Source organism: Panicum virgatum, chromosome 7K (genome assembly GCF_016808335.1).
Source record: "Panicum virgatum strain AP13 chromosome 7K, P.virgatum_v5, whole genome shotgun sequence".
NCBI lineage: Eukaryota > Viridiplantae > Streptophyta > Magnoliopsida > Poales > Poaceae > Panicum > Panicum virgatum.
In genome coordinates, this window is record NC_053142.1 from 37,896,170 (window position 1) to 37,921,812 (window position 25,643).

Genomic DNA, 25,643 nt, shown 5'->3' on the forward strand with positions numbered 1-25,643 from the left:
TAGATTTATATATTTTGTTATGTACCTAAACATATGTTATATCTAAGTGCTTAGCAAATATTATAAATCTAGAAAAGCCAAAATAATCTATATTTTGAAACGGAGAGAGTATATCCTTGCCCCCACTGAACCATGTCACCACCGGGTGGTTAAACTCTGAAATCTCCGTTCCACCTGCGACCATTATAAACCGAGTCAAGATCCACAGACGACTGTTGTGATTTCGGGGACCTCGAAGAAGCTTTTAATGGCCTCGCAAACTAAACTACTCCTAGGTCTACGCGAGCAGGCGCAGGCTAGCCGCGCCATCCCCAGTCACCACCCGTCTGGTGAGTCCGCCACCGCACCGCACCTCAGGACGGGCCGACGGAGGACGATCACGATGGTGCCGTACCATACCATGCCAACCATCTTGATCCGGCGCGCGTTCCGCTCAGCCTCCTGAACAACTTTTTCGAGCCATGAGTTACCCAACCACGAGATATTCTTCACGGGCTCGTCTCCTCTATAACTGAATCTGGAAACGGAGCACGCCACTGAACCGAGCGATCAGAGTACTTCTTCAGCAGGAGAAGACGGTTGATGAGAAAGGGAAAGGAGATGGTGCGGCACGCCCGTGGCGCTGCCCTGTTCTTGCTCGCCTGCTTTGCATCTGCTGCTCGAGCGGCCACGGCCATTCCCGATGGTGAGAGCGAGCCTGCACACTATGCAGTGCTTTTTCTTAAACTTTTTTTTCTTCCATTTTTGAATAAAGAAACAGGAGTTCTCAGCCTCTCAGGAGCCGCGCCATCGGTTTCTGAAGGCACAGCTAGTTTTGCTCACGGCAGGCACGCGAACGAGTTCTGAACGATGCCTGCTCTGCCCAGGCCTGCTGCCGAACGGCAACTTCGAGGAGGCGCCGGCCAGGTCGCAGCTCGACGGCACGAGGGTGACGGGGCGCTACGCGATCCCGCGCTGGGAGGTCTCCGGGTTCGTCGAGTACATCGGGTCCGGCCAGAAGCAGGGCGACATGCTCCTGCCGGTGCCGGAGGGCGCGTACGCCGTGCGGCTGGGCAACGAGGCGTCGATCCGGCAGCAGGTGACCAACTTGGCCCCGCGAGCGCGCTACTCCATCACCTTCAGCGCGGCGCGCACCTGCGCCCAGGCCGAGCGGCTCAACGTGACGGTCGACCCGGAGTCCGACGTGCTCCCCGTGCAGACGGTCTACACCAGCAGCGGCTGGGACTCCTACTCCTGGGCCTTCGAAGCCAGGCGCAGCGCCGTGACGCTCGTCGTCCACAACCCCGGCGCCGACGACGACGCGGCCTGCGGCCCCCTCCTCGACGCGTTTGCCATCAAGACTCTCCAGCCTCCTCGGCGCACCAAGAGTATAGATCCTAACTTCCCCAACATCGAAGCCTCCATGGATGCCACACGAAATCCTTGCATGTCGATTGTCAAAGAAACGAATTCAATTCATGGCAGATAACATGCTGAAGAACGGGGACTTCGAGGAGGGGCCCTACATCTTCCGGAACACGCCGTGGGGGGTGCTGGTGCCGCCCATGGACGAGGACGACTACTCGCCGCTGTCCCCGTGGATGGTCCTGTCGTCGACCAAGTCGGTCAAGTACCTGGACGCGGCGCACTACGCCGTGCCGCGCGGCGCCCGCGCCGTGGAGCTGGTGGCCGGCGCGGAGGCGGCGCTGGTGCAGGACGTGGGCACCGTGCCCGGGCGGCCGTACAGGCTCGAGTTCTCGGCGGGGGACGCCGGGGACGGGTGCGCGGGGTCGCTGGGCGTCCAGGCGTACGCGGCGCGGGGGAGCGTGAAGGTGCCGTACGAGTCCGAGGGGAAGGGCGGGTTCGAGCGCGGCGTGCTCGAGTTCACGGCGATCGCCAACCGGACGCGGGTGGTGCTCGTCAGCACGGCCTACACCGTGAAGGGCGACGGCACGCTCTGCGGGCCCGTCGTCGACGACGTCTCGCTCGTGCGCACCCGCGCCCACGCCGCTCGCCGCCTGCTGCTGTGATACAATACTGACAGGACTCTTTCATTGGTTGGTCAATGGGAACGGCAATGGAGAGAGTGCTTGAATTCCTGGGCTTAACCAAAGTTGGGAAAGATTATTGCACGGTAATTGAGTACTATACTAACGCGCCAGGAATTGGCGCGCGCTCATGCGTCGCGGCCCCACGTGGGCCGGGGGTAGTGTTCATCATTTAAAAAATAATAAAAAGTACTGTTCATGTGGGGCCGGGGGTACGGTTCATAATAAAAAATAATTAAAAAGTACTATTTATGTGGGCCCCACCGGGTACTGTTCATAATAAAAATATAATTCGAAATTAAAAATAAAAAAATTAAAAAGTGGCCCCATGTGTTTAAATGTTTAGTTTTTTATGAAAAAAAATTATATACTACATTTACCTCTATTATATATTGGATTTTATTTTCACTTTGTGAACTCGCAAAATATAATTGAATCATACATTCATTTCTAACCCTATTATTTTTTCTACCAAAATTAATAATTAGTGTAAGCTAATCCATCAATTATATCTACTAACATACACAAAATAAATTCTTCTATGTACTATTTATACAAGGCCCATGTGGGCCCTGTGTGTTATTTAGGTGTTACCCACATAATATTCAATTGGAATCCACCCACAAAATATATTTAATTATTTATTTACATGAAAACAATAACCATATTTCATACACTACGTCTACACGTGCTAGCCCCTACTACTTATTGGATTTTAATTCCACTTCATAAACTCGCAAAATATAATTATATGACAATCTATCAACTATACCTATCACACTTAATTCAATACATCAACACGTTGCCAAAATATATCAACACGATATTGCTTTAACTGTAATATACGATAATATATTTTTATTATTATTTTACATCAAATCTTTTGCTACAGGCGCGCAAAGCGCGCCAACCTGCCTAGTCATATAAAAGTACTTGCATCTTTGTTCAAATTTCTTCTCTTGAGCAAAATGTATTTGCGTCTTTCTCGTTGTAAACTACCGTTCGAATAGTTTTTTTTAGATTACACAGTACAACTCAGACACTCACAATACACACACACTCACACTCCAATGAACACACGTACTCAAACCCTATTCCTATGAGCATCTTCGAAGACTGAGCCAGCAAATTCTCGAGATTGACAAAGTCATCACATGCGTCTCGTTGTCAACGGGAACATCACCTACCACTTAATGCACAACGCCGTTAAATCCCAAAATATTCGCTCCCGTGGGAAGTCAAAACCAGAACCTCAGGTGCTACCGAAACTCTTGTAACCATAAGGATATACCCTTTCACAGTTCGAATAGTACTATGGACAGAACCAGCGGATTCGCTCAAAACACCAACATGGACAGATTGAGATTCAGACTTGGTGTAGCAGCCCTGGTGTATGCTTTTCGTTCCAATGTGCTAGCTAGAAGCCTAGAATGCTTGTACATTGGGCCAGATTTCGATCGGGATACAAGACTTTTCTCCTGTTTTTTTATAGAAAGTTGAGCTCCTTTTATATGGAATCGGGCAGAACTCCGAGGAGAGAAAAGTACTGTACACACGCATGTACAACTCTAGCAACTGGCTTTTTGGATTTTTTTTAAAAATAAAGTGGATATTTGTATGTAGCAGGAAAAATAAGAACCGTTTGGGAGTTAATATGTGGCTACACAATTAATAATTCATTTTTGTTTTGTTAGCGTTGCTCAACAGTATTTCTAATATCACAAGCCCATGTGTCCTAGCCCAAACTATAAGAGAGTACCAATATGACCCATTTCTCTAGTTGGGCCAATCAGTCCTAATTGGACTTACTACCAGGCTTGCACACTACGCTGCACCTCTAACCACAACTGAACCCAGTTGTTTGTACCCTCTAAAAAAAATAACAAACCCAATTGTGACCTTGGTGGTGGGGACCGATCAACATATTCAGTCGGATTGGCACGTAAGTTATCGAACTATTGTGACTTATTATTGATTAATTACAGTTGTACAATAATGGAAATTGAGTATGCGAAGAAGCTAAAGATAAAAATAATTTTTTTTACACCTATCTCATAGTATTATGGAGCATCACATCAGCATAGGCGCAGATTTGACCTAAAAATAAAAGTTGAGGAATCAAATTGGTCTTTTTGAAAGTTAAAAGACCAACTTAACTCTTAGAGCAAAGTTGAAGGATCAAAGTGTCTATTTTGTTATAATAATTTATTTTGAAGAAAGTTTTCATTGGGAATGTTTCTATGAGTAGTATCTATATGAAATGGTAAATATAGAAACTACTATATGTTCTTGAGTTGGGATTGCCCTGAAAGAAGGAAGGTGAATTAAGCATTAATGGTGCATAGAGGATGGCTATTATATTGGTTTAATATGACATGACAATAATATATAGCCAACAGCTAGTTAAATTATTAGTCTTGCTCAAATAGATCTCGTCTTCCTTCAAAATTGAAAGCTCTTTCCAGGAATGCTGGTTACTTCGCCATTCAAACTTCATTTTGTTTTGCAAATCTCGTACTTGTGGGTTCATTTGTACCAATTGTTGAACACTCTGCCACCATGCTGTAATTCCCTCATCCTGCAGATTGATTCCCCCCCCCCCCCCCCCCCCCCCCCCCCCCCCCCCCCCCCCCCCCCCCCCCAAAAAAAAGAAATTGTTGAACACAGAGGATGAATTTCACGTGACCGAATCTCTCATTGTTACGGCCCAGCCCACTAGCCCACACAGCCGACCCCCTACCTCGTCGTCGTCTCCGATACCTTCTCCTCCCCGACCAACCTAGGGCCGGCACATACAGCCGGGCTGGGTGTAACCGCCGCGGCCGCCTGGAGAACCGAATCCGAATCTTCCATAACGATGGCGTCTCGTACCCAGTACCCAGTGACAGGACGCCACGTGACCTGACCACGCGCAGCAGCGGGCGCCGAGTGTTCCTGCAGTTCCAGCCGAGATCCGAAGTTGCCAAGAAGGGCCAGCCAGCCACACAGCCAGCCGGCCATCGCCCACACGCCACCACGCAGGTCGATCTGATCACGATCAGGGCAGGCCGCCCGAGGGCCGCGCGCGCTGCTCCGCTCCTCGTGCTCCGCGACTCTCGGGGCCGCGCTATTAAGTGGTAGTCGCGCGACGGCACTGCTCCGCCACACTGTTACATCGATCGACCAAAGGGGAAGAGTGGAGAGGAGAGCTCAGCTCACGAGCACGAGAAGGCTAGCTAGGGGAGCCTGGCATGGTGGAGAGCACGAGCACACGCTGCTTGCTGCTGCTCGTGCTCGTCGGAGCCGCTGCCGAGGCGGCTTCAGGCATCGCCGACGGTGAGATCTCGCCAACTGCTTCGCCGCCAATGCTGAATTGTTGATTACACATTATCCCCCCCCCCCCCTTTTTGATAAGGATTACACATTGTTGGAACTTGGAACCTTGCATTGCATGCTGCCATGCCCTGCATACATGAGTGAGAGCGATGAGATTAATAGATTTATCTCTTGCCTTGCCATTCATAGGATGTTTCCAGCGCGCTAATTCACGCTAACAGAAGCTTGTGGTTTTTTTATCTCACTTTTGGCAGCTACTCCTGTCAGGTAGTTCGACAAAATTTCCTGTTTGTATTGCTAGTTTTACCATGTTTGTTAGCGTCAAGGTGCTGTCTAAACTGGAAAAAAGAAACTGGAACTTAGCAGAACAATCATAAGATTGAGAGTACTCACAAATCACAATGCTGTACTTAATTCATTATTTCACCCCAGAACGTTCAGTTTGCGTAGAAAGGGAGCATTGGGTCGTTGACTTAGTTGATACTTTACTATTACCATGACTGAAAATGACTTAGAATGGAACAATAGAAGGGACCCTGTCACAGTGTCACTCTATTGAGAATCGCAGTGTGCGGTAGCCGTAGGAAGTAGTGCGTGCACAGGTTAGCTCCAAACCCCAATACAGGGAGTCAGGGACTGATCTGTAGGAGTATGTGAAATCATTATTTTCCCGCCAATCAATGATCTCTAGGCTGTCATCTCTAGTGCTCGAACGAGTTGTTGCCATTTTTTTTTTGCTTAACCTGTTTTGCAAAAGAGCAGTCCATGTTGCCATGGATCTAAGCTGGCTTCGTCAGTCTAGGAATATCTAACCATCTTGGTAAGAGTGCCAAACAACAAGTGGTGGCTAATCAGGGGGTGGGTGCGAAATTTGAGAACAGTGGATTAAAAGTGGTGTATGCAGGTTGGCATTGCTTTAACTGCACGATTGGCATAGAAAAACATGAGCCTTCTCTTCTGCTCTGAAGACAGTGTCCACTGCATTGCTTACCAAAATGGCATGTTCCTACATTTCCGAATATATACGCACGTGTGTATATGAGTACGAATGATGTAAAAATTGTAGTTAGCCTAGTGACCAGAATGCCATTTTCCGGTCTTTCTGAATGTCCATAGTAGGCATGACAATGTTCACCCCGGCCCCCCGGGTGTTGCACGTCCTGCAGGCCTATTACCAAACGGCAACTTCGAGCAAGGGCCGGACGCGTCCCAGCTGAACGGCACGAGGGTGACGGGGCAGCACGCCATTCCCAGCTGGGAGATCTCCGGGCTCGTGGAGTACATCCAGTCCGGGCAGAACCAGCAGGACGGCATGGTCCTGGCGGTGCCGGAGGGCGCGTGCGGCTGGGCAACGATGCGTCGATCCGGCAGCAGCTGACGGGCCTGTCCCGGCGCGCGTACTACTCCGTCACCTTCAGCGCCGCGCGCACCTGCGCCCAGGCCGAGCAGCTCAACGTGTCGGTCGGCCCGGAGTCCGGCGAGCTCCCCATCCAGACCGTGTACACCAGCAGCGGCTGGGACTCCTACTCCTACGCCTTCAGGGCCCGGCACACCACCGCGTGGCTCACCGTCCACAACGCCGGCGTCGAGGAGGACCCGGCGTGCGGCCCGCTCGTCGACGCCTTCGCCATCAAGACCCTCAGCCCTCCGCACCACGACAAGGGTACGGACCATGTTATCCCATCTCGAACAGAAGGTGATCCTGAGGATTCGATGAATGGACAACCCATCTCGTGCACAGGCAACATGCTGAAGAACGGAGACTTCGAGGACGGCCCGTACATCGCCCCGGACAACCCGTGGGGCCTGCTGGTGCCGCCCATGGACGAGGACGACGTCTCGCCGCTGCCGGGGTGGATGATCATGTCCGACACCAAGTCCGTCCGGTACGTGGACGCGGCGCACCACAAGGTGCCGCACGGCTCCTACGCCGTGGAGCTGGTCGCCGGCAGCGAGTGCGCGCTGCTGCAGGAGGCGCGCACCGTGGCCGGCCGGACCTACAGGCTCTCCTTCTCCGTCGGGGACGCGGACAACGGCTGCGCCCAGCCGCTTGCCGTGAGGGCGTCCGCGGCGTACTCGAGCCAGGTGGTGACGCACGAGTCCTAGGGCACGGGCGGGTCCCAGCGCGGCGAGCTCGAGTTCGCGGCGATCGCCGACGTCACCCGCGTCGTGTTCCAGAGCGCGAACCACTACATGAAGCCCGACGGGACGCTGTGCGGGCCGGTCGTCGACGACGTCTCCCTCGTCGCCGTGCACAAGCCCGCGGCGCGCCGGCTGTTCAAGTAGTAGCTTGATCTGCCGCCTGGAAGCATGCATGTACTGGTACGAGCTGTGAACGAAGGTGCATCCATGGTACGGTCGCCGGAGTCTGCTCCGGCGTTGCGTCGCCGATGTCCGGCCAACATGCCATCGTCTTCGTATCTTTGGAGATTTTGTTGGTTAAGTAACTCAGGTAGAGGGTTTACACTTGATGAGTTGTTGATCGGTTTTATTTCATTAACAAAGCACGTCGCCATTGCTGATATGATTCACAACAACACGAAACAAGATCGTCGATAGGCCTAAGAGATGCCGCACGTGCATTGCCGACAGTGTTTCCCCTGCCACTGACACACGCGAGTTGACTGTGCCCGCTCAGCAGCATGATCCCTGCTGGCCCGTCGTTGCCACGGCCGACAGGCCTTTAGCCAGCGCGGCGCTCGCCGAGGTCCGGCCGTCCCGCACATGATCGCACCGTGGCTGCGCACCCACGTCGATACCTCTGGCGAACTGAAGCCGAATCTTCTTCCACTAATGGAGACTCGATGCACGCGACGGGGCGCCACGTGCAGCTGAGGGTCCCGGGCGGTTTGCCAAGAAGGGCCGGCCGGCCGGCCAGGGGCCAGCCCACCGATCTCTCGCCTCATCTCAAGACCGGGATGCTTGCTGCCCTCCGTTCCTCGTGCCCCGCGAGCACCCGATCGAAACCGTAGCTCCCACCGCGACGCTAGCTCTATAAGTTGAGCCACGCGAGACGGCCGCCCTGGACACGGACTGTTCCATCGATCCCCCCATTGAGCTCGAGTGTTCGGCGCGTACCCGAACAGGGAGAGCACGGGGGAAGGGGAGCCCGACCGGCCGCCGGCATGACGGGCGGCACGAGGCCACGCCGCGCGTTGCTGCTGCTGCTGCTCTTGCTCGTCGGCGTGGCTGCTCGAGAGGCTTCAGGCGTCGTCACCGACGGTGAGATCTCGCAAACTGTCAGTCTCTAATGTCCATTGGTACTCCTTGAATTGACTTGTTGCGTGAATGAATGCTGTAAGATCCTTGAACGACTTTCACGTCGCTGGGATTGGAAACTCTGCTAGGCAGGTCCAGATTTCGCCTTATAAAGTTCCGCAGCTAATTCACGGAAACAGTTGTTTGTTCTTCCGGAGCTTAGCTTCCTGTTTGTCTTCTTTCTACTCCCTCTGTTCCAAATTACAAGACATTTAAACAATCTTAGAGAGTCAAAGTTTTTTAATGTTTGACCAAATTTATATAACAAAATAATGACATTTATTATATAAACTAAGTACCATTAGATTCTTTATTAGTTATATTTTCATAGTACATCAATTTGATATCATAAATCTTTATATTTCTCTCTATAATTTTGGTCAAATTTGAGATTGCTTTAACTCTTCAAGATTCTTGGGATGTCTTATAATTTGGAACGGAGGGAGTACTAGTTTAATTTGTCTGAAAGTATAGTAAGTGGTAACCTCGAAGTGGTGTTAAATTGAGCCAGATTATAATATACCACAATCAGCAGATCAGCCACAAAACTACTAGATTCACAAAACTGTATTGAGTATGACATATGTTTTTTTCAATTAATGGTAAACGAAGCTTGACAAAAAAATGACATTTTAATTAGCTAATATAAAAATCATTAATTAAAAAATCATTAATATAAAAATCATTAATTAAAAAATTAAAAAATGACATTGTTGCTGAGCAAAGTATTATAAAATCACCTAACCGGGATGTATGGAGGTGCCATATCACAATACTCAAGTGGAGGAGAGAAGAAGCGGGCTGCAAACTTGCAGCCAGCTGAGACACAGGTTACAATATACCTTCTGAGGGATGAGGTGGACCTCATATTAATGATGGAGCCTTCATCAACAATGAACCATTATACCAATTGATTGTTAGGTGGGTTGTAAGTGATGTGACACTAGTATAAAGCCAACAACATGCTAAATTTGTAAGGCTTGCTCTTATGCCATGGACGGAGGATGAGGCGCTAGAGTAGTGGTGGGTAGGTTCAACAGTTGCAAAGTCGTTTCAGAAGGTTTTTGTACACTAGTCATACTCGCGGTTTGGAAATTTTGGATGGAGTGGAAAAATAGGGTTTTCAATTACAAGGTGAGAGTCTCTCCCGTTCCACTTTCTCCGGCTACAGCTCCGCAAGGCGAATTGGAAGTGACTGCCGCTCCAGCGCCTCTTCCTCTGGTGCCTCCTCTTCTCTGGTGGCTGCGTGGCCACTGGAGAGAAAGGGAAACCGAGAGATTTAGCCATCTGGCGGTATAGCTCCTTCTTTAGCTTAGATCTAGGTAGGTAGCTTTGTAGTTCCCCATGTGCGTGGTTCACTTCGCCTGGGGATTTTGCAGTGCTGGCTTTGTCCTCTGGCATGCCATCTGGCGAGTGCCAGGGGCGAGCGAGGCGCGTCTAGCTCGGCTTCACCTCCGGCGGTGACAGGTTCTTCGGTAACGCTGGTGTCTTTGGCCTGAGCTTTGGTGTTCATCTGCTTTTTTGCGAAAAGGTGGGGAGAACTCTACATCCCTGTTGGGTTGCTTGTCCACGCTGCTGGTGCTACTGGCAATGACAGACAATCTTTCCAGTCGCCGGTTCTTCCACCAGCGATGGCGGATCTGTGCTTCCCTAGTTCCTTTCTTCATGGCGTGCGGGCGGCCGATTCTCTTTCAACGAAATCGATGCGTTGTGGTGTTGCCCAGGCACTGGCTATTGCGGCGAATCCAAGGCTTGGAGCCCTGCGTCATGGGGGAAGTCGAAGCTATCCTGCTGGCGGTGCGAGTCGTCGATGGCTAGGCCTGAGGAAGAAGACATCGAGAAGCCGCTGGAAGCTGTGTGTGTGTGTTGTATTTTTTCTTTTTCGAGAGGCTTTTCTATAGGAGAGTGGGAATGTACTGCGCTCTACCTGTAATATAATTCCTTCTTTTCGTTAAAAAAAATGACACTTGGTGCGAATGCTACATTCGCACCGGGTGTGGCTCTCAGCTCCCTAGAGGGTATGGTTCGAACAGGGGATTTTTCTTTTGGCACTTGAGTGGAGAAGAATATATGTAGACCGAAAAGATCTAGATCGATGTCTCTATAATGTGAGCCTTGCTTTAGTTAAGTAAAATGTCACAATTGCATCACTTCACAAAACCAGAGTATGCAGAAATCTGCGCTCATGTCGTTTTTTTTATGAATAAGCATTCATGTCATTCATGTCACCTTGATGAATTTGGATCCATGGATGAGTTCCAATTAATGATTTACGAAAACTTGTTCGTTCCTTGTGGCAGGTCTGTTACCAAATGGCAACTTTGAGCAGGGCCCCGACGAGTCCCAGATGAACGACACCAGGGTGATGAGCCCAGACGCCATACCGCACTGGGAGATCTCAGGGTTCGTGGAGTACATCGGGTCCGGGCAGCAGCAGGACGACATGATCCTGCCGGTACCGGAAGGGGCGCGCGCCGTGCGGCTGGGCAACGACGCCACCATCCGGCAGCTGCTGAGCGTGACCCGGAAGAAGACCTACTCCATCACCTTCTCCGCGGCGCGCACCTGCGCTCAGGCCGAGAAGCTCAACGTGTCCGTCGGCCCGGAGTCCGGCGTCCTCCCCATCCAGACCGTGTACACCAGCAGCGGCTGGGACTCCTACTCCTACGCCTTCAGAGCCAGGCACAGCACCGTGTGGCTCTCCATCCACAATCCTGGCCACGAGGACGACCCGGCGTGCGGCCCCCTCATCGACTTCATCGCCATCAAGACCCTCAGCCCTCCGCGCCGCGAAAAGGGTAAAATTCCTAAGCGAAAGGCCTCAAAAGATTATTCAGAGAAGAGCCCCGAATGTTCTGATTTCAGAAAGAGTAAAGCCGGATTGTCGCCGTGCTTGCAGGTAACATGTTGAAGAACGGTGACTTCGAGGAGGGCCCGTTCATCTTCTCGGACACGCCGTGGGGCGCGCTGGTGCCGCCGATGGAGGAGGACAAGGTGTCGCCGCTGCCGGGGTGGATGGTGATGTCGGACACGAAGGTGGTCAAGTACGTGGATGCGGCGCACCACGCGGTGCCCCGCGGCGCGCGCGCCGTGGAGCTGGTGGCCGGCGGCGAGGCCGCGCTGCTGCAGGAGGTGCCGACCACGCCTGGGCGGTGGTACCGCCTGTCCTTCTCCGTCGGGGACGCGGGCAACGGCTGCGCCCAGGCCCTGGCCGTGAGGGCGTCCGCGGCGTCCTCGAGCCGGGTGGTGGCGCACGAGTCCCGGGGCACGGGCGGGTCCCGGCGCGGCGAGCTCGAGTTCGCGGCGGCCGCGGGCGTCACCCGCGTCGTGTTCCAGAGCATGAACCACCACACTAAGCCCGACGGGACGCTCTGTGGGCCGGTCGTGGACGACGTCTCCCTCGTCGGCGTGAGCAGGCGCGCGGCGCGCCGGCTGTTCATGTAGTTCCGTTCGCCGCGTGCCGCGCGGAAACTTTGGACCAGCTTTTGCCTGATCAGCGGTTAAGGCTTAAGGTGCATCCATGGTCAGAATCTGCTCTGGCATCATGGAACCCATATGATCACCATTTTCGACCTTTGGAAATTTTGTTTGTCAGTAGTGATTCTGGTAGATTCACGGTTAGTGAACACTTGAGTTGCCGATCGAGTTTCATTAACAAAGCATGCCGTCATCGATTCACAACAACACGAAACGAGCTAGATCATCAATCGCCGCAGGAGATAGATACCACACGTGCACGACCGACAGCGTTTCCTCCCCTGCCCGCGGCGCACCCATGAGTTGTCTCTGCCTGCTCGGCATGATCCTGGCCCGTCGTCGCCACGGCCGAGACAGGCCTCGCCGCCACGGCCGAGACAGGCCTCGCCGCTCCGCCATTGCCAGCGGTTCAGCACATGACCGCACCGGGCTGTGCACCCCCCGCACACTGAAGCCGAAACTTCCACTAATGGCGAGTCGGAGTCGATCGCACGCGACGGGTAGCCACGTGACGACACGCGCACCAGCGGGGCACTCTTGCAGTTGAAGGCCTCGCCGTCGGTTCGGCAAGAAGCAGGGCCGACCGGCCAGGCCAGGCCATCTCGCCTCATCTCGGCACCGAGATGCCTGCCATGCGCTGTCCACCGTTCCTCGTGCCCCGAGCGCTACCTCCCTCCCCCACGCGACGCTGGCACTATAAGTTGAGCGCCGCGAGAGGGCCTTGCACACGGGACTGTTCCATCGATGCCCCACACTGAGCTCGAGTGCTCAGCACGTCCCTGAACTCGCGGGAAGGGAGCCCGACCGGCCGGCATGATGGGTGGCACGGGGCCACGCCGCGCGGTGCTGCTGCTGCTCTTGCTCGTCGGCGTGGCTGCTCCGGCGGCTTCCGGCGTTGTCACTGACGGTGAGATCTCGATCGCAAACTGGCACTCTAATGGCTTATTTTCGCACTTACGGAGCTCATTCAGAAAGACAGCAGTCTATTGTTCCCGTTTCAGTTTGCCCTCCACTTACAGAAAACTGATCGAGCTAGCTTCATGTTCATCTTGCTAGCTAGTTTTAGTCTTGCCTAAATGTCTAGTACTGTAAGTAGTAGCCTCAAAGTGCTGCTTAGAATTTAGATTGAGTAGTCAGAGGAACACGAACAGTCACATAATTATTATCTTTACAATACCTCATTTATTATAATATTTTTTTCAATTAGTGGTATATAAAGCTTGAAAGGAATTAAGCCTTTAACTAATGTGAAAAACATTTTATCTGTTTTTTGTTCCTAAGTGGAGAGTCCGAAAAGATTCAGTTGTACCAATAATGTGAAATGAAACTCGAGTTAACATTTCTTGACTAAAATGCCCCATTTGCATTGCTTCACAAAGCCAGAGTTTGCGAAAATCTGCACTCATGTTACCTTTTTCAAAGATGATTGTGCATTCATGTTACTCTAGTCACTTTGATGAATGCGCATCCACGTATGAGTCTCAACTGACGAAAACTTGTTGTTGTTCCTTGTGATGACCAGGCCTGTTACCCAATGGCGACTTTGAGCAGGGGCCAGACGCGTCCCAGATGAACGGCACCAGGGTGATGAATCCAAACTCCATACCCCACTGGGAGATCTCAGGGTTCGTGGAGTACATCGGGTCCGGGCAGCAGCAGGACGACATGATCCTGCCGGTGCCGGAAGGGGCGCGCGCCGTGCGGCTGGGCAACGACGCCACCATCCGGCAGCTGCTGAGCGTGACCCGGAAGAAGACCTACTCCATCACCTTCTCCGCGGCGCGCACCTGCGCCCAGGCCGAGAAGCTCAACGTGTCCGTTGGCCCGGAGTCCGGCGTCCTCCCCATCCAGACCGTGTACACCAGCAGCGGCTGGGACTCCTACTCCTACGCCTTCAGGGCCAGGCACAGCACGGCGTGGCTCACCATCCACAACCCCGGCGTCGAGGAGGACCCGGCGTGCGGGCCCCTCATCGACCTCATCGCCATCAAGACCCTCAGCCCTCCGCGTCGCGAGAGAGGTGATAATCTGGTAGAGAAGAGCTCGAACATTGTTCAGAATAAAACCTCGTCTGGTTTCAGAGAGAGTGGATACGGGTTGTCCCGTGTGCTTGCAGGTAACATGCTGCGGAACGGAGACTTCGAGGAGGGCCCGTTCATCTTCCCGGACACTGCGTGGGGCGCGCTGGTGCCGCCGCTGGACGAGGACGACGTGTCGCCGCTGCCGGGGTGGACGGTGATGTCGGACACGAAGGTGGTCAAGTACGTGGACGCGGCGCACCACACGGTGCAGCGCGGCGAGCGCGCCGTGGAGCTGGTGGCCGGCAGGGAGGCCGCGCTGCTGCAGGAGGTGCCGACCGCGCCCGGGTGGTGGTACCGCCTGTCCTTCTCCGTCGGGGACGCGGGCGACGGGTGCGCGGAGCCCCTGGCCGTGGAGGCCTACGCGGCGCGGGCGGCGGCGAGGGTGCAGCACGAGTCCCGCGGGACGGGCGGGTCCAGGCGCGCCAGCCTCGAGTTCGCCGCGGCGGAGAACGCCACGCGCGTCGTGTTCCAGAGCTCCAACCACCACATGAAGCCCGACGGGACGCTGTGCGGGCCGGTCCTGGACGACGTCGCCCTCGTCAGCGTGCGCCGCCGCGCGGCGCGCCGGCTGCTCTTGTAGTTCGCTCAGGAGCAGATATTTTTCAGACGATCCGCGTCCGCTGCTATGCCGGAACATATGCGTGTACTTGCATCTGCTGGTGGAGTTGCAGTGGTAGTCCGTACATTGCGGTTGGCTGTGGTATTCCCCTTAACTTGTTCTGATGGCATCATTGAGTCAACTGAACCTGATGGCAGGGAAGCTGTTGTGCCTCCTCGTACCCGAAGATTATGTCTGCTTATCCTGCGATTCGCTCACGCCCAGGTCGATCTCGCCAGCGGCAACAACATGCAGTGACAGCCGCAGACATGAGCTGGTTCGAGATTTGCACGGCGTCGCGCCGATCGCGTACACTTTCGCACTGTTGGGTATTGAATCTTCGGGTCAAGCTCTTATCCTCGGAAATGCTCCCTAATCTGTTCGCAGGGCCACAACGAAATGGAGCCAAGCGTACCCGAAGGTATCGGATGAACACTAAGAAGCACAAGCTCAAAGACTATGACCTTCGGGCCGAAGGATATCACCTTCTGAAGGCCGAAGGTGACGGAAGGCTGCCAGAAGCGCGAGCGCAAACACCAAGGCCTTCGGTCCGAAGGGTGCCACCTCCATCGCGCCGAAGGTGACGAACGGCCACCCAGAAGCATAAACTCGAAGATCAAGACCTTCGTTGATGGAACCTTCATGACCCAAACTCCCGGAGGTACCAGAAGGTTATTGCAACCTTTATCGACTGAAGACGTGAGTAAAACGTGAATATGTAAGAAGGTCGGAGTTGTATATCTTCCGAATACGTGAGAAGGTCGGATCTGTAAACCTCTCACCTTATAATTTTACCCCGAAATCGGCTGAGAGTGAGCTGTAAATGAGTTGGGAGGGGGCAATTTAGGTAATCCTGGCCGAGGGCTAGGGGTATAAATAGCCCCCTCTCTCCACAATGTAAAGGGTTGAATTTTCTAATTATTATTGGAGAGTTCGAAACTTACTTTCATTGCCACCTTTCCTACTGTTCATGCTCCCTGTCTAGACATCTACTAAGCAAAGATCCCAACACGCACAAATGAACGTGCTGGGCTGACCGGCGAGCTGATGGTTCGAGATTCAGATGTACTCACTCGTATGATATTGGTAGAGTCACTGAGTCAGAGCAGAGGTTTTGACTTTCAAGATGCTAAGGGGTGACGCGTTTGTAAAATGGTGTGGCCGGCGGGGGGTTGTGGGGTTGGGGTGGTGGTGGGGGGGGGGGGGGGTGGCATTGGCCGACCACTGATTACTGATTGACGGCGGTCGACAGATTCGCCGCGCCGAGCTATACGGCCGGGGGTGGCGCGCCCCGTGCGTGGCCAGACAGGCCAGTGCGTTCCGGCGCAGGCGCCGCACCACATGGCGTACCTGATGATCCAGCAACGGGTACAGGCTCGGGCTTGGGCGGACCCAACACGCATCGTCCGCCAAGCGCCAAGGCGAAGCCGTAGCAGGCCGGTAGCCGGTGCCCCGGAGCCTGACCGCTGCCCACCCTCGCGGCGCTCCACGACGTCGAGCGCCGTTTCGTCGGCGTCGCGGGCGGCCGCTGCGTTCGGGGCGCCGCGGCGTGCGGCCGTGTCGTGTGCGGTGCGGAGAACCGGCACGGAATCTTCCATGCACCGGCGGCCACGCGAGCGGCGCAGGGCGCCACGTGACTGCAGCAGAGCAGGTCCCCAACGTGACCCGAGAGCCGCACGATCCCGGCCGGCGCGTCCCGCGGCGCCCCGCCCGTCGTCGTCGGCATCCGCCACGCGCCTCCGCGCCCTGATCGCGCGAGGTCAGCGGGGGGCAGCCGCTGCATAAGCGGCTGCCCTTATATAAGCCGCCGTGTGCTCCGGGTCGCGTTGCTCCTGCTTCGTTATCACGGGCTCTAGCTCGCACGGCCATAGCCCTATATGCTCCACAAAGCTCGTCGGGAAACCAAGGGGCTTGCTCTTGTCGTCGTGAGAATAAGGGAGCCCGCGCCATGGCGAGGAGCGCGCGCTCCGTGGAGCTCTTCTTGATGATGCTCGGCGTGGCTGCTCGAGCGGTTTCTGCCGTCAGCGACGGTGAGAGCTCGCGAACCTAGGGGGTGACCGAACCTAGTACTATTACAGACTCCGTACTACGCTTTTGAGAACTCTGGTGCTACGTTTTTTTTTTGCTCTCAATCTCTAATGCTTTGCGCATGCTCATGTTCTTGCTGCTAGTTTTCATCAATGTCAATTGTCAACTCTATCGCCGGGCAGGCTGGCATTGACTTGTCAGTTGCATGGTAGGACAGTCGTACGGATGTACGGTAGCATTGTTCAGGGAAATGGTAAACTTCACCGCGTGTTTTTGACCTGCCTTGGCACCCAAAGTTTGGTTGTGTTTAGATTGCGAAAAAATTTGAATTTTGGCACTGCAGCTCATTTTGTTGTTATTCGACAATTAATGTCCAATTATGGACTAATTAGGCTTAAAAGATTATCTTGTATGAAACAGTTATACTGTGTAATTAGTTATTTTTTTCAACTGCATTTAATGCTCTATGCATGAGTCCAAAGATTCGATGTGACGAGTACTGTAGGAAATTTTTTAAAACTAAACAGAGCCTTTGTCTTTGTCCATCTTGAATGTCTCCAACTCATGCGAGTTGTAAGGGCTAGGTTTTGAAGTCCATCTTAAGTGTCACCAGTACCGTTTGATCCTGTTTTGTTTATAAAAAAAATCAGGCACTAGTACTAATCAGTAGCACTAGTGCACTCTGACACCGAGTGCTCGTCTAGATACATAGCAAAATATATGAATCTAGAAAAGTCAAAACGACCTACATTTTGGAACAGAGGAAGTATCTTTTGAGTTCCAACAACTTTTTTTTTTTGCGACTAGTTCCAACATTTTGTGCGTGCAGGGCCGCTACCGAACGGCCACTTTGAGCAAGGACCGGACAAGTCAGAGATGAACGGCACGAGGGTGATGAGTCCCCACGCCATACCCCACTGGGAGATCTCAGGGTTCGTGGAGTACCTCGGGTCCGGGCAGAAGCAGGACGACATGATCCTGCCGGTCCCGGAAGGCGAGCAGGCCGTGCGGCTGGGCAACGACGCCACCATCCGGCAGCAGCTGAACGTGGTCCGGCACGCGTGCTACTCCGTCACCTTCGGCGCGGCGCGCACCTGCGCCCAGGCCGAGAGGCTGAACGTGTCCGTCACCCCGGAGTCCGGCATCCTCCCGATCCAGACCGTGTACACCAGCAGCGGCTGGGACTCCTACTCCTGGGCGTTCCGGGCCAAGCACAGCACCGTGTGGCTCTCCATCCACAACCCCGGCCACGAGGACGACCCGGCGTGCGGCCCCCTCATCGACGCCATCGCCATCAAGGCCCTCCACCCTCCCCATCACGTCAAGGGTAAGATCGATTCATCGATGCCCTTGCACGCCTGCTCGTGCGTGTGTTTAGCTTTGATCTTTACCTGAAATTAGCACTGATAATTACTTGAATTGGCGGGTGAACGTGAACCCAACTGAAGCAGACAACATGCTGAGGAACGGGGACTTCGAGGACGGGCCCTACATCTTCCCAAACACGCCGTGGGGCGTGCTGGTCCCGCCGGTCGCGGAGGACGAGCACTCGCCGCTGCCGGGGTGGCTGGTCATGTCGGACACCAAGGTGGTCAAGTACGTGGACGCGGCGCGCCACGCCGTGCCGCGCGGCTCCTACGCCGTGGAGCTGGTCGCCGGCAGGGAGTGCGCGCTGCTGCAGGAGGTGCGCACCGTGCCCGGGCGCCCGTACAAGCTGTCCTTCTCCGTCGGGGACGCCGGCGACGGCTGCGCCGGGCGCCTGGCCGTGGACGCGTACGCGTCCGCGGCGGCGCTCACGGCGGCGTACGAGTCCCGCGGCGCGGGCGGGTCCAGGAGCGCCGAGCTCGAGTTCGTGGCGGACGCCGACGTGACGCGCGTGGTGTTCCAGAGCGGGAACCACCACATGAAGCCGGACGGGACCCTTTGCGGCCCCGTCATCGACGACGTCTCGCTCGTCCCCGAGCACGCCCACGCGAACGCGGCGCGCCGGATGCGGATGTAGAGCGCCTCTCAACAGGGGCGCGTTGTGTGTGGTGACCGTTTCAAAAATTGCCAGGAAATGATGCGGTCGTATATCTGCAGTGTCTTAATAATGTGATTTGAGATAAGATGTGTGTAACACTAACATGTGCGCTGATAGCTGAGCCTTAGCTGGTATGTTGTAGCTTAAATACTTATCAAATTGAGACTGAAGCTTGCATTGTTTGTACAATGCACGTGGGAAGATTTGTGTCTATAGATTACCAAGAAATTTTATTCCATTACAAAATCGGTATAAGTATAACAACATAGCCAAATTGATCAAATATGTTGCGGTAGTACTTATAAACAAGTCTCAGGTCTAAACTCAGCACGGGTGCTCGTATTTTTTAAAAAATTATTTAGAAAATTAATGACACTATTATGGTACGAAGATGACTTGCTCGTCGACAGGAGAGAGGGAAGAGGCAGCATATTTGAAGAAGATGAGGATGAATCGATAACTAACTCTGCATTATTGTAGAGAGAAAAGCATGTGGAGTGGTATTTTTCATCCATGTGGGGCCCGCCTTAGAGCTCGCCGCCGCCCACAGGAGCTCCGGCGTCCCCATGGCCATGCGAGATTCGATACTTAGAGAAACTAATAGACACAATTTATTAAAAAAATTGTGTGTTGCGTGGTGTAGTTTCTTTTTTAAACGAAGCGCTTATCGATATATATAGCACCGAGCTCGGATTGCCCTAGCTATCAACTGTATCTTTCACTATGGCACTCATGATGAGCTAATCTGAGACTCTTAGGGCATGTACAACAGCCATTAATAGGTCGTCTATATCCAGTTTTTTGCGATTAACGAGGTAATTTCGGATCGAACCGCATGGTGCCGTCGTCTCGCGAGATGACGGCACCGGCTCGTGCTCCGACACGATGCAGACAGCTCGTCATGCGTTGTATGTGATGGCTTCGAGTCACCGACGGAGTCGACGGATGCAGTGCGCCCGCGAGGCTTTGGCGCCAAATCCTCCCTTCCGCGCCACACTCGCCTCACGCGTCGGCCGCCGGCCGCTGTACCGCGCGTGGCATCGCCGGCCACCGCGCTCAGCATCCCCAGCCAAGCTGCGCACGGCCTCCCGTACCGCGCCGAGCCGCAACGGCCGCCGCACGCCGTCTCCCGCCACGCTCCGCGCCGGCCGCCGCACGCCGCTTCCTGCTGCCCGCCGTGGAGAGAAACGAGCTATAGAGAGAGAGAGAGAGACGAGGACGAGGACAGGAAGCAAATCGGAGAGATAAGGTTGAAGAGGCAAAAAAGATAAGGTTCATTGGTTCAGACGTTCAATGGGTCACTTGTTTCTTTTATATTTTATTTTCTTTGTTCTCCGTCTTTTACATGAGATATTCCTAAATAAATTACTTGCAACACAGGAAATACATATATGCATTCCGGTTATATATAATATTATTTTAAAATATTCATGTGATTTATTTGGATCCCAAGTATTCTTTCATATATGCAACAAAATAGTCCACAAAGATCAATGGTATGATTGATCACCATATTTTATGTGCCCATGCATGGATTAAGTAGTTTGTAGACAGACTAAAAGGCACACCATTATATAAGTTGTCTATTGTGTTGTGTGTTCCAGACACTTACAGACAGCAGCCGTCTACACACCATTGTACATGCCCTTATTCGTTCTCGGTAAAATACCGGTGTTGGTTAGAGGATTCTGATTTTGAATAAACAAAGTTCAGGTGAGAAGGTTTGCAGAGGCTGGCAACGTTCCCTTTTTGTTAAAAAAATGTTAGAAGGGCTGTGTTTAGATCCATAAAATGGTGGCAAAATGGTCACATCGGATATTGTAGCACACTGTAGCATTTTTCGTTTGTTTGTGGTAATTGTTGTCCTACCATGACCTAACTAGGCTCAAAAGATTCGTCTCGTCGTGTACATCAAAACTATGCAATTAGTTTTTTTATTTATCTACATTTAATGCTCTATGCATGAGGCAAAAAATTTGATATGATAGGTGAATAATGAAGTTTGGAGAGAGAAATTTTGGCACTGAACACAGCCAAGGTGGGGTTCGCAACCATGAGCGAGTTTGCCGTGCAGCTCAGAACCGCCGCGTGCAAATATTTGACTTTGTAGATGCTTTGGGAGTTTGGGTCAATGCTTTTGCATTGGACGGTGGAAAGGCCTCAGGTCAACTATATTTTTTTTTCTCTGAAACTGGAGGCTCGAGCGATGGGTACTACGAACGAACACAAGACACAGCTAGACAACCGCGAGACCGATCGTATCGTATCGTCGCACATTCGGACCGCGAGACGGCGACAGATGTGGCGGCGCGCACAGAGAGCCGCCAGTCCTCCCGCTCCGAACGGCGAGGCGCGCGCCGCGGAGGCCGCCGTCGTCGTCCGCGCGCAGATCGATCTCCTGTGTAGCATGGCAGATGGCGTCGCGCCGGCGAGGCCCGAGGGCGGGCTATGGCCGTCGCCATGGGCGTTGGGCACTGCGGTGGCGCGGCGTGGGGCATGAAGAAATGGAATCTTCGACGCGCTTCATGCCATGACTCCATGAGAGCGAAGGAACCAGGCACGTGAGCGCACGCAGGGTTGTTGCCCCCAGCAGCTGCAGCATGCAGGTCCAAGGAATCCGAACCGATCGAGGTGCCGATCGAGACGTACGGCCGGCCACCTCCCCTGCGCCCAAGGGGCGAGAGATGCCCGCTGCCGCGGCCACGATCCGGCCGGCGCGTCTCGCGGCGCGGCCTCCGTACGTCGGCGTGGCCACGCACCATGATGCGCACGCCGCACGCACCAGCTAGTAATAAGTGGCCGCTCTTATATAAGCGGTGCCGGGCGGCGACGATTTACTCGCTCCATATCCGACTATCTGAGGGCGCTGGAGATAGCCGGCGGCCGCAGCTCTGTTCGTACCTCTCGGAGCTCAGGAGGTACGGACGTGGCCGTCAGGGCAGAGACCTCTCAGGAGGAGGGAGTCGGAGATGATGATGACCACGGGTCGCAGCCGTGGCGTGGCGCTGTTCCTGTTCGTGCTCGCCGCCGTGGCCGCTCGAGCTGCTTCTGCCGCCGTCGTCAGCGATGGTGAGGGCTCGAAATACTAGCACTCCGCTGCTGTTTAATCCTTAGCACAATTACTCCCTCCGTTACATAAATTGTAGGTCGTTTTGACAAATTTAGATACATAGATTTTGTAGTACATCTAGATAAACATTATATCTAATAGAGTAAACTTCACCCACCATACAACAACTTGGCAGGTGGGTGCAAATTGGTCCAACAATTTGTAAAGTGCTCAATTTAGTATAATGACTTGACAGTTGGGTGCAGATTGATCCAACTACTTAAAAAATGCTTAATTCAATGCAATAATTTGGTAAATTAGTGCTTTCACAATCTAAACGTTACATGATAATGTACTTGCAAATGTCAGGTCACAATAAAAATTATATTCATATCGGAACATATTATTTGACCATAGATTTTTTCACTTCGCAATGGACGCCAATAATTTTATTCTCAGGATAAATTAATTATGATTTTATCAAAAATAATATATTATTTAACTACCATTACAATAACAACATATTAAGAAAAGTAGATGAACGTCAATAATTCTTAAATTTTATAAATGCAAATTATTGATGGTGATCTGGTTGTTGCTTTTCAATTATGTATAATTTTTCATCAGTTCAAATTCAATCAAATTTTAAAATTACACTATTACCATCACTGAAACATTGAAGTTGATAAGAAAGACCCTGAAACCTTAGGTTTCTTCTGCACTTCTGCTCATGTATTCAATAATACTCATGTTTGTTTCTGTTTATTACTTTATTTAGTTCATTTTTCCTTTCTAGCGAATATAGGAGGCTTTAAAAATATATGTACCAACCTCCTAAAAGGTACCAATAATTTGTATCAACATATTGGTTTTTTTAGCTTAATAGTGCATATAATCAAACATATTGAAAACACTAAGGGTGAATTTTTAATATTAAATATCAAATTAAATAGTTTTAATAAGAATTAAATCACTATACAAAAATAATTAATGTAAAGACATAATATTAGTTTCTAAACACTGAGAGTTTTTATCTTGGCTAAATACATTGCCACACAGGCGCAACACGAAAATCAATGGTCAAATAATACTTAATAATTTATTCTAACGTGAGTATACTCTTTATTGAGACCTTGCGTTAGTTACATTGCCATGTAATGTTTGGACTGTGAATGCACCTATTTGCCAAATTATTGTATTAAATTGGGCATTTTACAAGTTGTTTGACTGATCTGCACCCACCTGTCATGTTATTGCATTAAATTGAGCTTTTTACAAGTTATTGGACAAATTTGCACCAACCTGATAAGTTGTTGTATGGTGGGTGCAATTTACTATATCTAATATAGTAAAAATAATTTATTACAATTTGGAAAGGAAGGAGTATGTAAGTAGTAGCAGCGCTGCTGCTGCTTCTTTGTCGTGCATAATAATGTCATGTTCGACATTTTTATCTGTTCGCTCGCATTTTGGTACTCAGCTAATGTTCTTCTAGTATTTCTTCTTCTATGACACTAGTATTATAGAAGCTATTGTGTGTTTTTTTTTAAAAAAAATCTGACTGGCTAATATAAGTTATTGTGCTTTATCCTTGTTGGTTAGAGTTTATTTTAATATCCTTTTAGTACAAAAGCTGGCGCTGACTTAGCACGTAACAGTGCTGCATACACTATGTGCTTCATGGCAGTGGGATCCAAGGTTCTGAACTTCTGATTGCCTGGTCGACAGCTAGCTGATATCCACGATGCAAATTTGATCGTAGAACCACGCTCGTTGACTCGGTTGATACCACACATACCGTCACATGGCGATGGCGTGCGCTGCAGAGCAGAGTTCAGATAGGTTGTGGCAAGAAGGAAGAGTGCACAGTCCGAATAATGTGTATATGAACTGGCGTCCATGGTTTGACTAAAAATTCGGTTTGGGCCGTCAATTAGGGTTTGCGAAAGTAGCTAGCAGTATGGACAACTAACGTAGTCATTCAGTGAATGAAAGCTAAAGTAGCAAAGTTATTTGGGCTTTTCTGACAACTCGATCCATGATGTCGTGAGTGCAGGCCTGTTACCGAATGGCGACTTTGAGCAGGGGCCGGATGAGTCCCAGATGAACAACACCAGGGTGATGAGTCCCAACGCCATACCGCACTGGGAGATATCGGGGTTCGTGGAGTACATCGGGTCCGGCCACACGCAGGACGACATGATCCTGCCGGTGCCGGAAGGCGACAGCGCCGTGCGGCTGGGCAACGACGCAACCATCCGGCAGGAGCTCTGCGTGACCCGGCAGACCTACTACTCCATCACCTTCACCGCCGCGCGGTCGTGCGCCCAGGCCGAGGCGCTGAACGTGTCGGTCACCCCGGACTCCGGCGTCCTCCCCATCCAGACCGTGTACACCAGCAGCGGCTGGGACTCCTACTCCTGGGCCTTCAAGGCCAAGCACAGCACCGTGTGGCTCTCCATCCACAACCCCGGCTACGAGGAGAACCCGGCGTGCGGACCCCTCGTCGACTTCATCGCCATCAAGGCCCTCCACCCTCCCCGTCACATCCCGGGTAATCTCAGGCTACGACGAAGATTCTCAACCTTGTTGCATTGTCATCATCCGGCGAACAGAATTAACCAAGTCGATGGATCGCGTGCATGCAGGCAACATGTTGAGGAACGGGGACTTCGAGGAGGGCCCGTACATCTTCCCGGCCGTGCCGTGGGGCGTGCTGGTGCCGCCCATGTCGGAGGACCTCTACTCGCCGCTGCCGGGGTGGACGGTCCTGTCGGACACCAAGGTGGTCAAGTACGTGGACGCGGCGCACCACGCGGTGCCGCGCGGCGCGCGCGCCGTGGAGCTGGTGGCCGGCAGGGAGTGCGCGCTGGCGCAGGAGGCGCGTACCGTGCCGGGGCGGCCCTACAGGCTCTCCTTCTCCGTCGGCGACGGGGCCAACGGGTGCGAGGGGCCCCTGGGCGTGGACGTGTACGCCGGGCAGGCGGGGACGGCGGCGAAGGTGTCGTACGAGTCCCGCGGCACGGGCGGGCACAGGCGCGTCGAGCTGGACTTCGAGGCGGCCGAGGGCCTGACGACGCGCGTGGTGTTCCACAGCTCCAACTACCACATGAAGCCCGACGGGACGCTGTGCGGCCCGGTCGTCGACGATGTCTCGCTCGTGCCCGTGCACAGGCACGCTGCCCGCCGGCTGCGCATGTAGGTAGGGCGCGTCCCAATCAACGGTCTTGTCGAAGCATCCCGTAGGCCGTAGTGCTCCCGTGAGGTTGCTTTTTTTTAACGAACAACAACATTCGACGAGTGTATTTCTATTAATATAACAGAAAAAATACAAAATTATATCTCTGGGAGGATATAATCAGGGAATAAAAGAAAACACACACACAACCGGCAGGTTGGATTGGGACATCAACACACGCCGTAAAGGACTCAACTCAAACCACTGAGGTTGATCGGATTGGGACATCGACGCAAATCGCTCAACATATCTCCACAAGACAACTCTGCTCAGTCAGACTCAACTCAGACACAAACCTCAAACACACACACACACACACACACTCCACGTCGGACGCGGCACCCACCAACAATAACGCCCACAAATCGCCGAAACCTGTAGCGTGACCTTGCGTCGACAGTAAACCGAAAGAAGCAGACTGCACCACACCGAGAAGGCCACCGTCATGCGGGAACCTCCGCCGTAATGCCGCTGCAACACCACACTCCACCTGACTCGCAGTCGCCACCACGATAACACAACGCACGGAGGCCTCGCCACATCCGCCGT

The 25,643-nt window shown here is 52.7% G+C and overlaps 5 protein-coding genes and 1 pseudogene across 9 annotated transcripts; all 6 read left to right on the top strand.

Moving 5' to 3' along the window:
• Positions 1–287: 287 nt before the first annotated feature.
• LOC120642468 lies at positions 288–2,272 on the top strand. Its single transcript, XM_039919010.1, has 3 exons — positions 288–685; positions 867–1,367; positions 1,465–2,272. The coding sequence occupies exons 1-3, from the start codon at positions 583–585 to the stop codon at positions 2,007–2,009; spliced, it is 1,149 nt and encodes a 382-aa protein (XP_039774944.1). The 5' UTR covers positions 288–582; the 3' UTR covers positions 2,010–2,272.
• Positions 2,273–5,049: 2,777 nt separating this feature from the next.
• LOC120642476 lies at positions 5,050–7,888 on the top strand (annotated as a pseudogene).
• Positions 7,889–8,389: 501 nt separating this feature from the next.
• LOC120642471 lies at positions 8,390–12,249 on the top strand. 5 transcript variants are annotated; one of them, XM_039919013.1, is made up of 3 exons: positions 8,390–8,564; positions 10,901–11,398; positions 11,500–12,249. In XM_039919013.1, the coding sequence occupies exons 1-3, from the start codon at positions 8,468–8,470 to the stop codon at positions 12,042–12,044; spliced, it is 1,140 nt and encodes a 379-aa protein (XP_039774947.1). In that variant the 5' UTR covers positions 8,390–8,467; the 3' UTR covers positions 12,045–12,249. The 5 variants fall into 5 exon arrangements, with proteins under 5 accessions (XP_039774947.1, XP_039774951.1, XP_039774949.1 ...); XM_039919017.1 differs by lacking the exon at positions 8,390–8,564 and adding an exon at positions 9,599–9,734; XM_039919015.1 differs by lacking the exon at positions 8,390–8,564 and adding an exon at positions 9,741–10,765.
• Positions 12,250–13,604: 1,355 nt separating this feature from the next.
• Positions 13,605–14,839, top strand: LOC120642607. The gene is made up of 2 exons (XM_039919199.1): positions 13,605–14,097; positions 14,161–14,839. The coding sequence occupies exons 1-2, from the start codon at positions 13,647–13,649 to the stop codon at positions 14,736–14,738; spliced, it is 1,029 nt and encodes a 342-aa protein (XP_039775133.1). The 5' UTR covers positions 13,605–13,646; the 3' UTR covers positions 14,739–14,839.
• Positions 14,840–16,606: 1,767 nt separating this feature from the next.
• Positions 16,607–19,008, top strand: LOC120642605. The gene is made up of 3 exons (XM_039919197.1): positions 16,607–16,786; positions 17,614–18,111; positions 18,236–19,008. The coding sequence occupies exons 1-3, from the start codon at positions 16,705–16,707 to the stop codon at positions 18,784–18,786; spliced, it is 1,131 nt and encodes a 376-aa protein (XP_039775131.1). The 5' UTR covers positions 16,607–16,704; the 3' UTR covers positions 18,787–19,008.
• A 4,906-nt stretch (positions 19,009–23,914) lies between these two features.
• Positions 23,915–25,174, top strand: LOC120642606. Its single transcript, XM_039919198.1, has 2 exons — positions 23,915–24,410; positions 24,505–25,174. Exons 1-2 carry the CDS (start codon positions 23,960–23,962, stop codon positions 25,056–25,058), a joined length of 1,005 nt encoding a protein of 334 aa, XP_039775132.1. The 5' UTR covers positions 23,915–23,959; the 3' UTR covers positions 25,059–25,174.
• The last annotated feature ends 469 nt before the right edge of the window (positions 25,175–25,643 follow it).

What these genes read in the sequence shown, in the direction of transcription:
- LOC120642468 (XM_039919010.1), top strand. Translation starts at nt 583, where the DNA reads ATGAGAAAGGGAAAGGAGATGGTGCGGCACGCCCGTGGCGCTGCCCTG. An exon ending in GGCCACGGCCATTCCCGATG is followed by an intron (nt 686 to 866) that starts GTGAGAGCGAGC and finishes TGCTCTGCCCAG; the next exon opens with GCCTGCTGCCGAACGGCAAC. An exon ending in GCCTCCTCGGCGCACCAAGA is followed by an intron (nt 1,368 to 1,464) that starts GTATAGATCCTA and finishes AATTCATGGCAG; the next exon opens with ATAACATGCTGAAGAACGGG.
- LOC120642606 (XM_039919198.1), top strand. Translation starts at nt 23,960, where the DNA reads ATGAACAACACCAGGGTGATGAGTCCCAACGCCATACCGCACTGGGAG. An exon ending in CCCTCCCCGTCACATCCCGG is followed by an intron (nt 24,411 to 24,504) that starts GTAATCTCAGGC and finishes GCGTGCATGCAG; the next exon opens with GCAACATGTTGAGGAACGGG.
- LOC120642471 (XM_039919013.1), top strand. Translation starts at nt 8,468, where the DNA reads ATGACGGGCGGCACGAGGCCACGCCGCGCGTTGCTGCTGCTGCTGCTC. An exon ending in TTCAGGCGTCGTCACCGACG is followed by an intron (nt 8,565 to 10,900) that starts GTGAGATCTCGC and finishes TCCTTGTGGCAG; the next exon opens with GTCTGTTACCAAATGGCAAC. An exon ending in CCCTCCGCGCCGCGAAAAGG is followed by an intron (nt 11,399 to 11,499) that starts GTAAAATTCCTA and finishes CCGTGCTTGCAG; the next exon opens with GTAACATGTTGAAGAACGGT.
- LOC120642605 (XM_039919197.1), top strand. Translation starts at nt 16,705, where the DNA reads ATGGCGAGGAGCGCGCGCTCCGTGGAGCTCTTCTTGATGATGCTCGGC. An exon ending in GGTTTCTGCCGTCAGCGACG is followed by an intron (nt 16,787 to 17,613) that starts GTGAGAGCTCGC and finishes TTGTGCGTGCAG; the next exon opens with GGCCGCTACCGAACGGCCAC. An exon ending in CCCTCCCCATCACGTCAAGG is followed by an intron (nt 18,112 to 18,235) that starts GTAAGATCGATT and finishes CAACTGAAGCAG; the next exon opens with ACAACATGCTGAGGAACGGG.
- LOC120642607 (XM_039919199.1), top strand. Translation starts at nt 13,647, where the DNA reads ATGAACGGCACCAGGGTGATGAATCCAAACTCCATACCCCACTGGGAG. An exon ending in CCCTCCGCGTCGCGAGAGAG is followed by an intron (nt 14,098 to 14,160) that starts GTGATAATCTGG and finishes CTGGTTTCAGAG; the next exon opens with AGAGTGGATACGGGTTGTCC.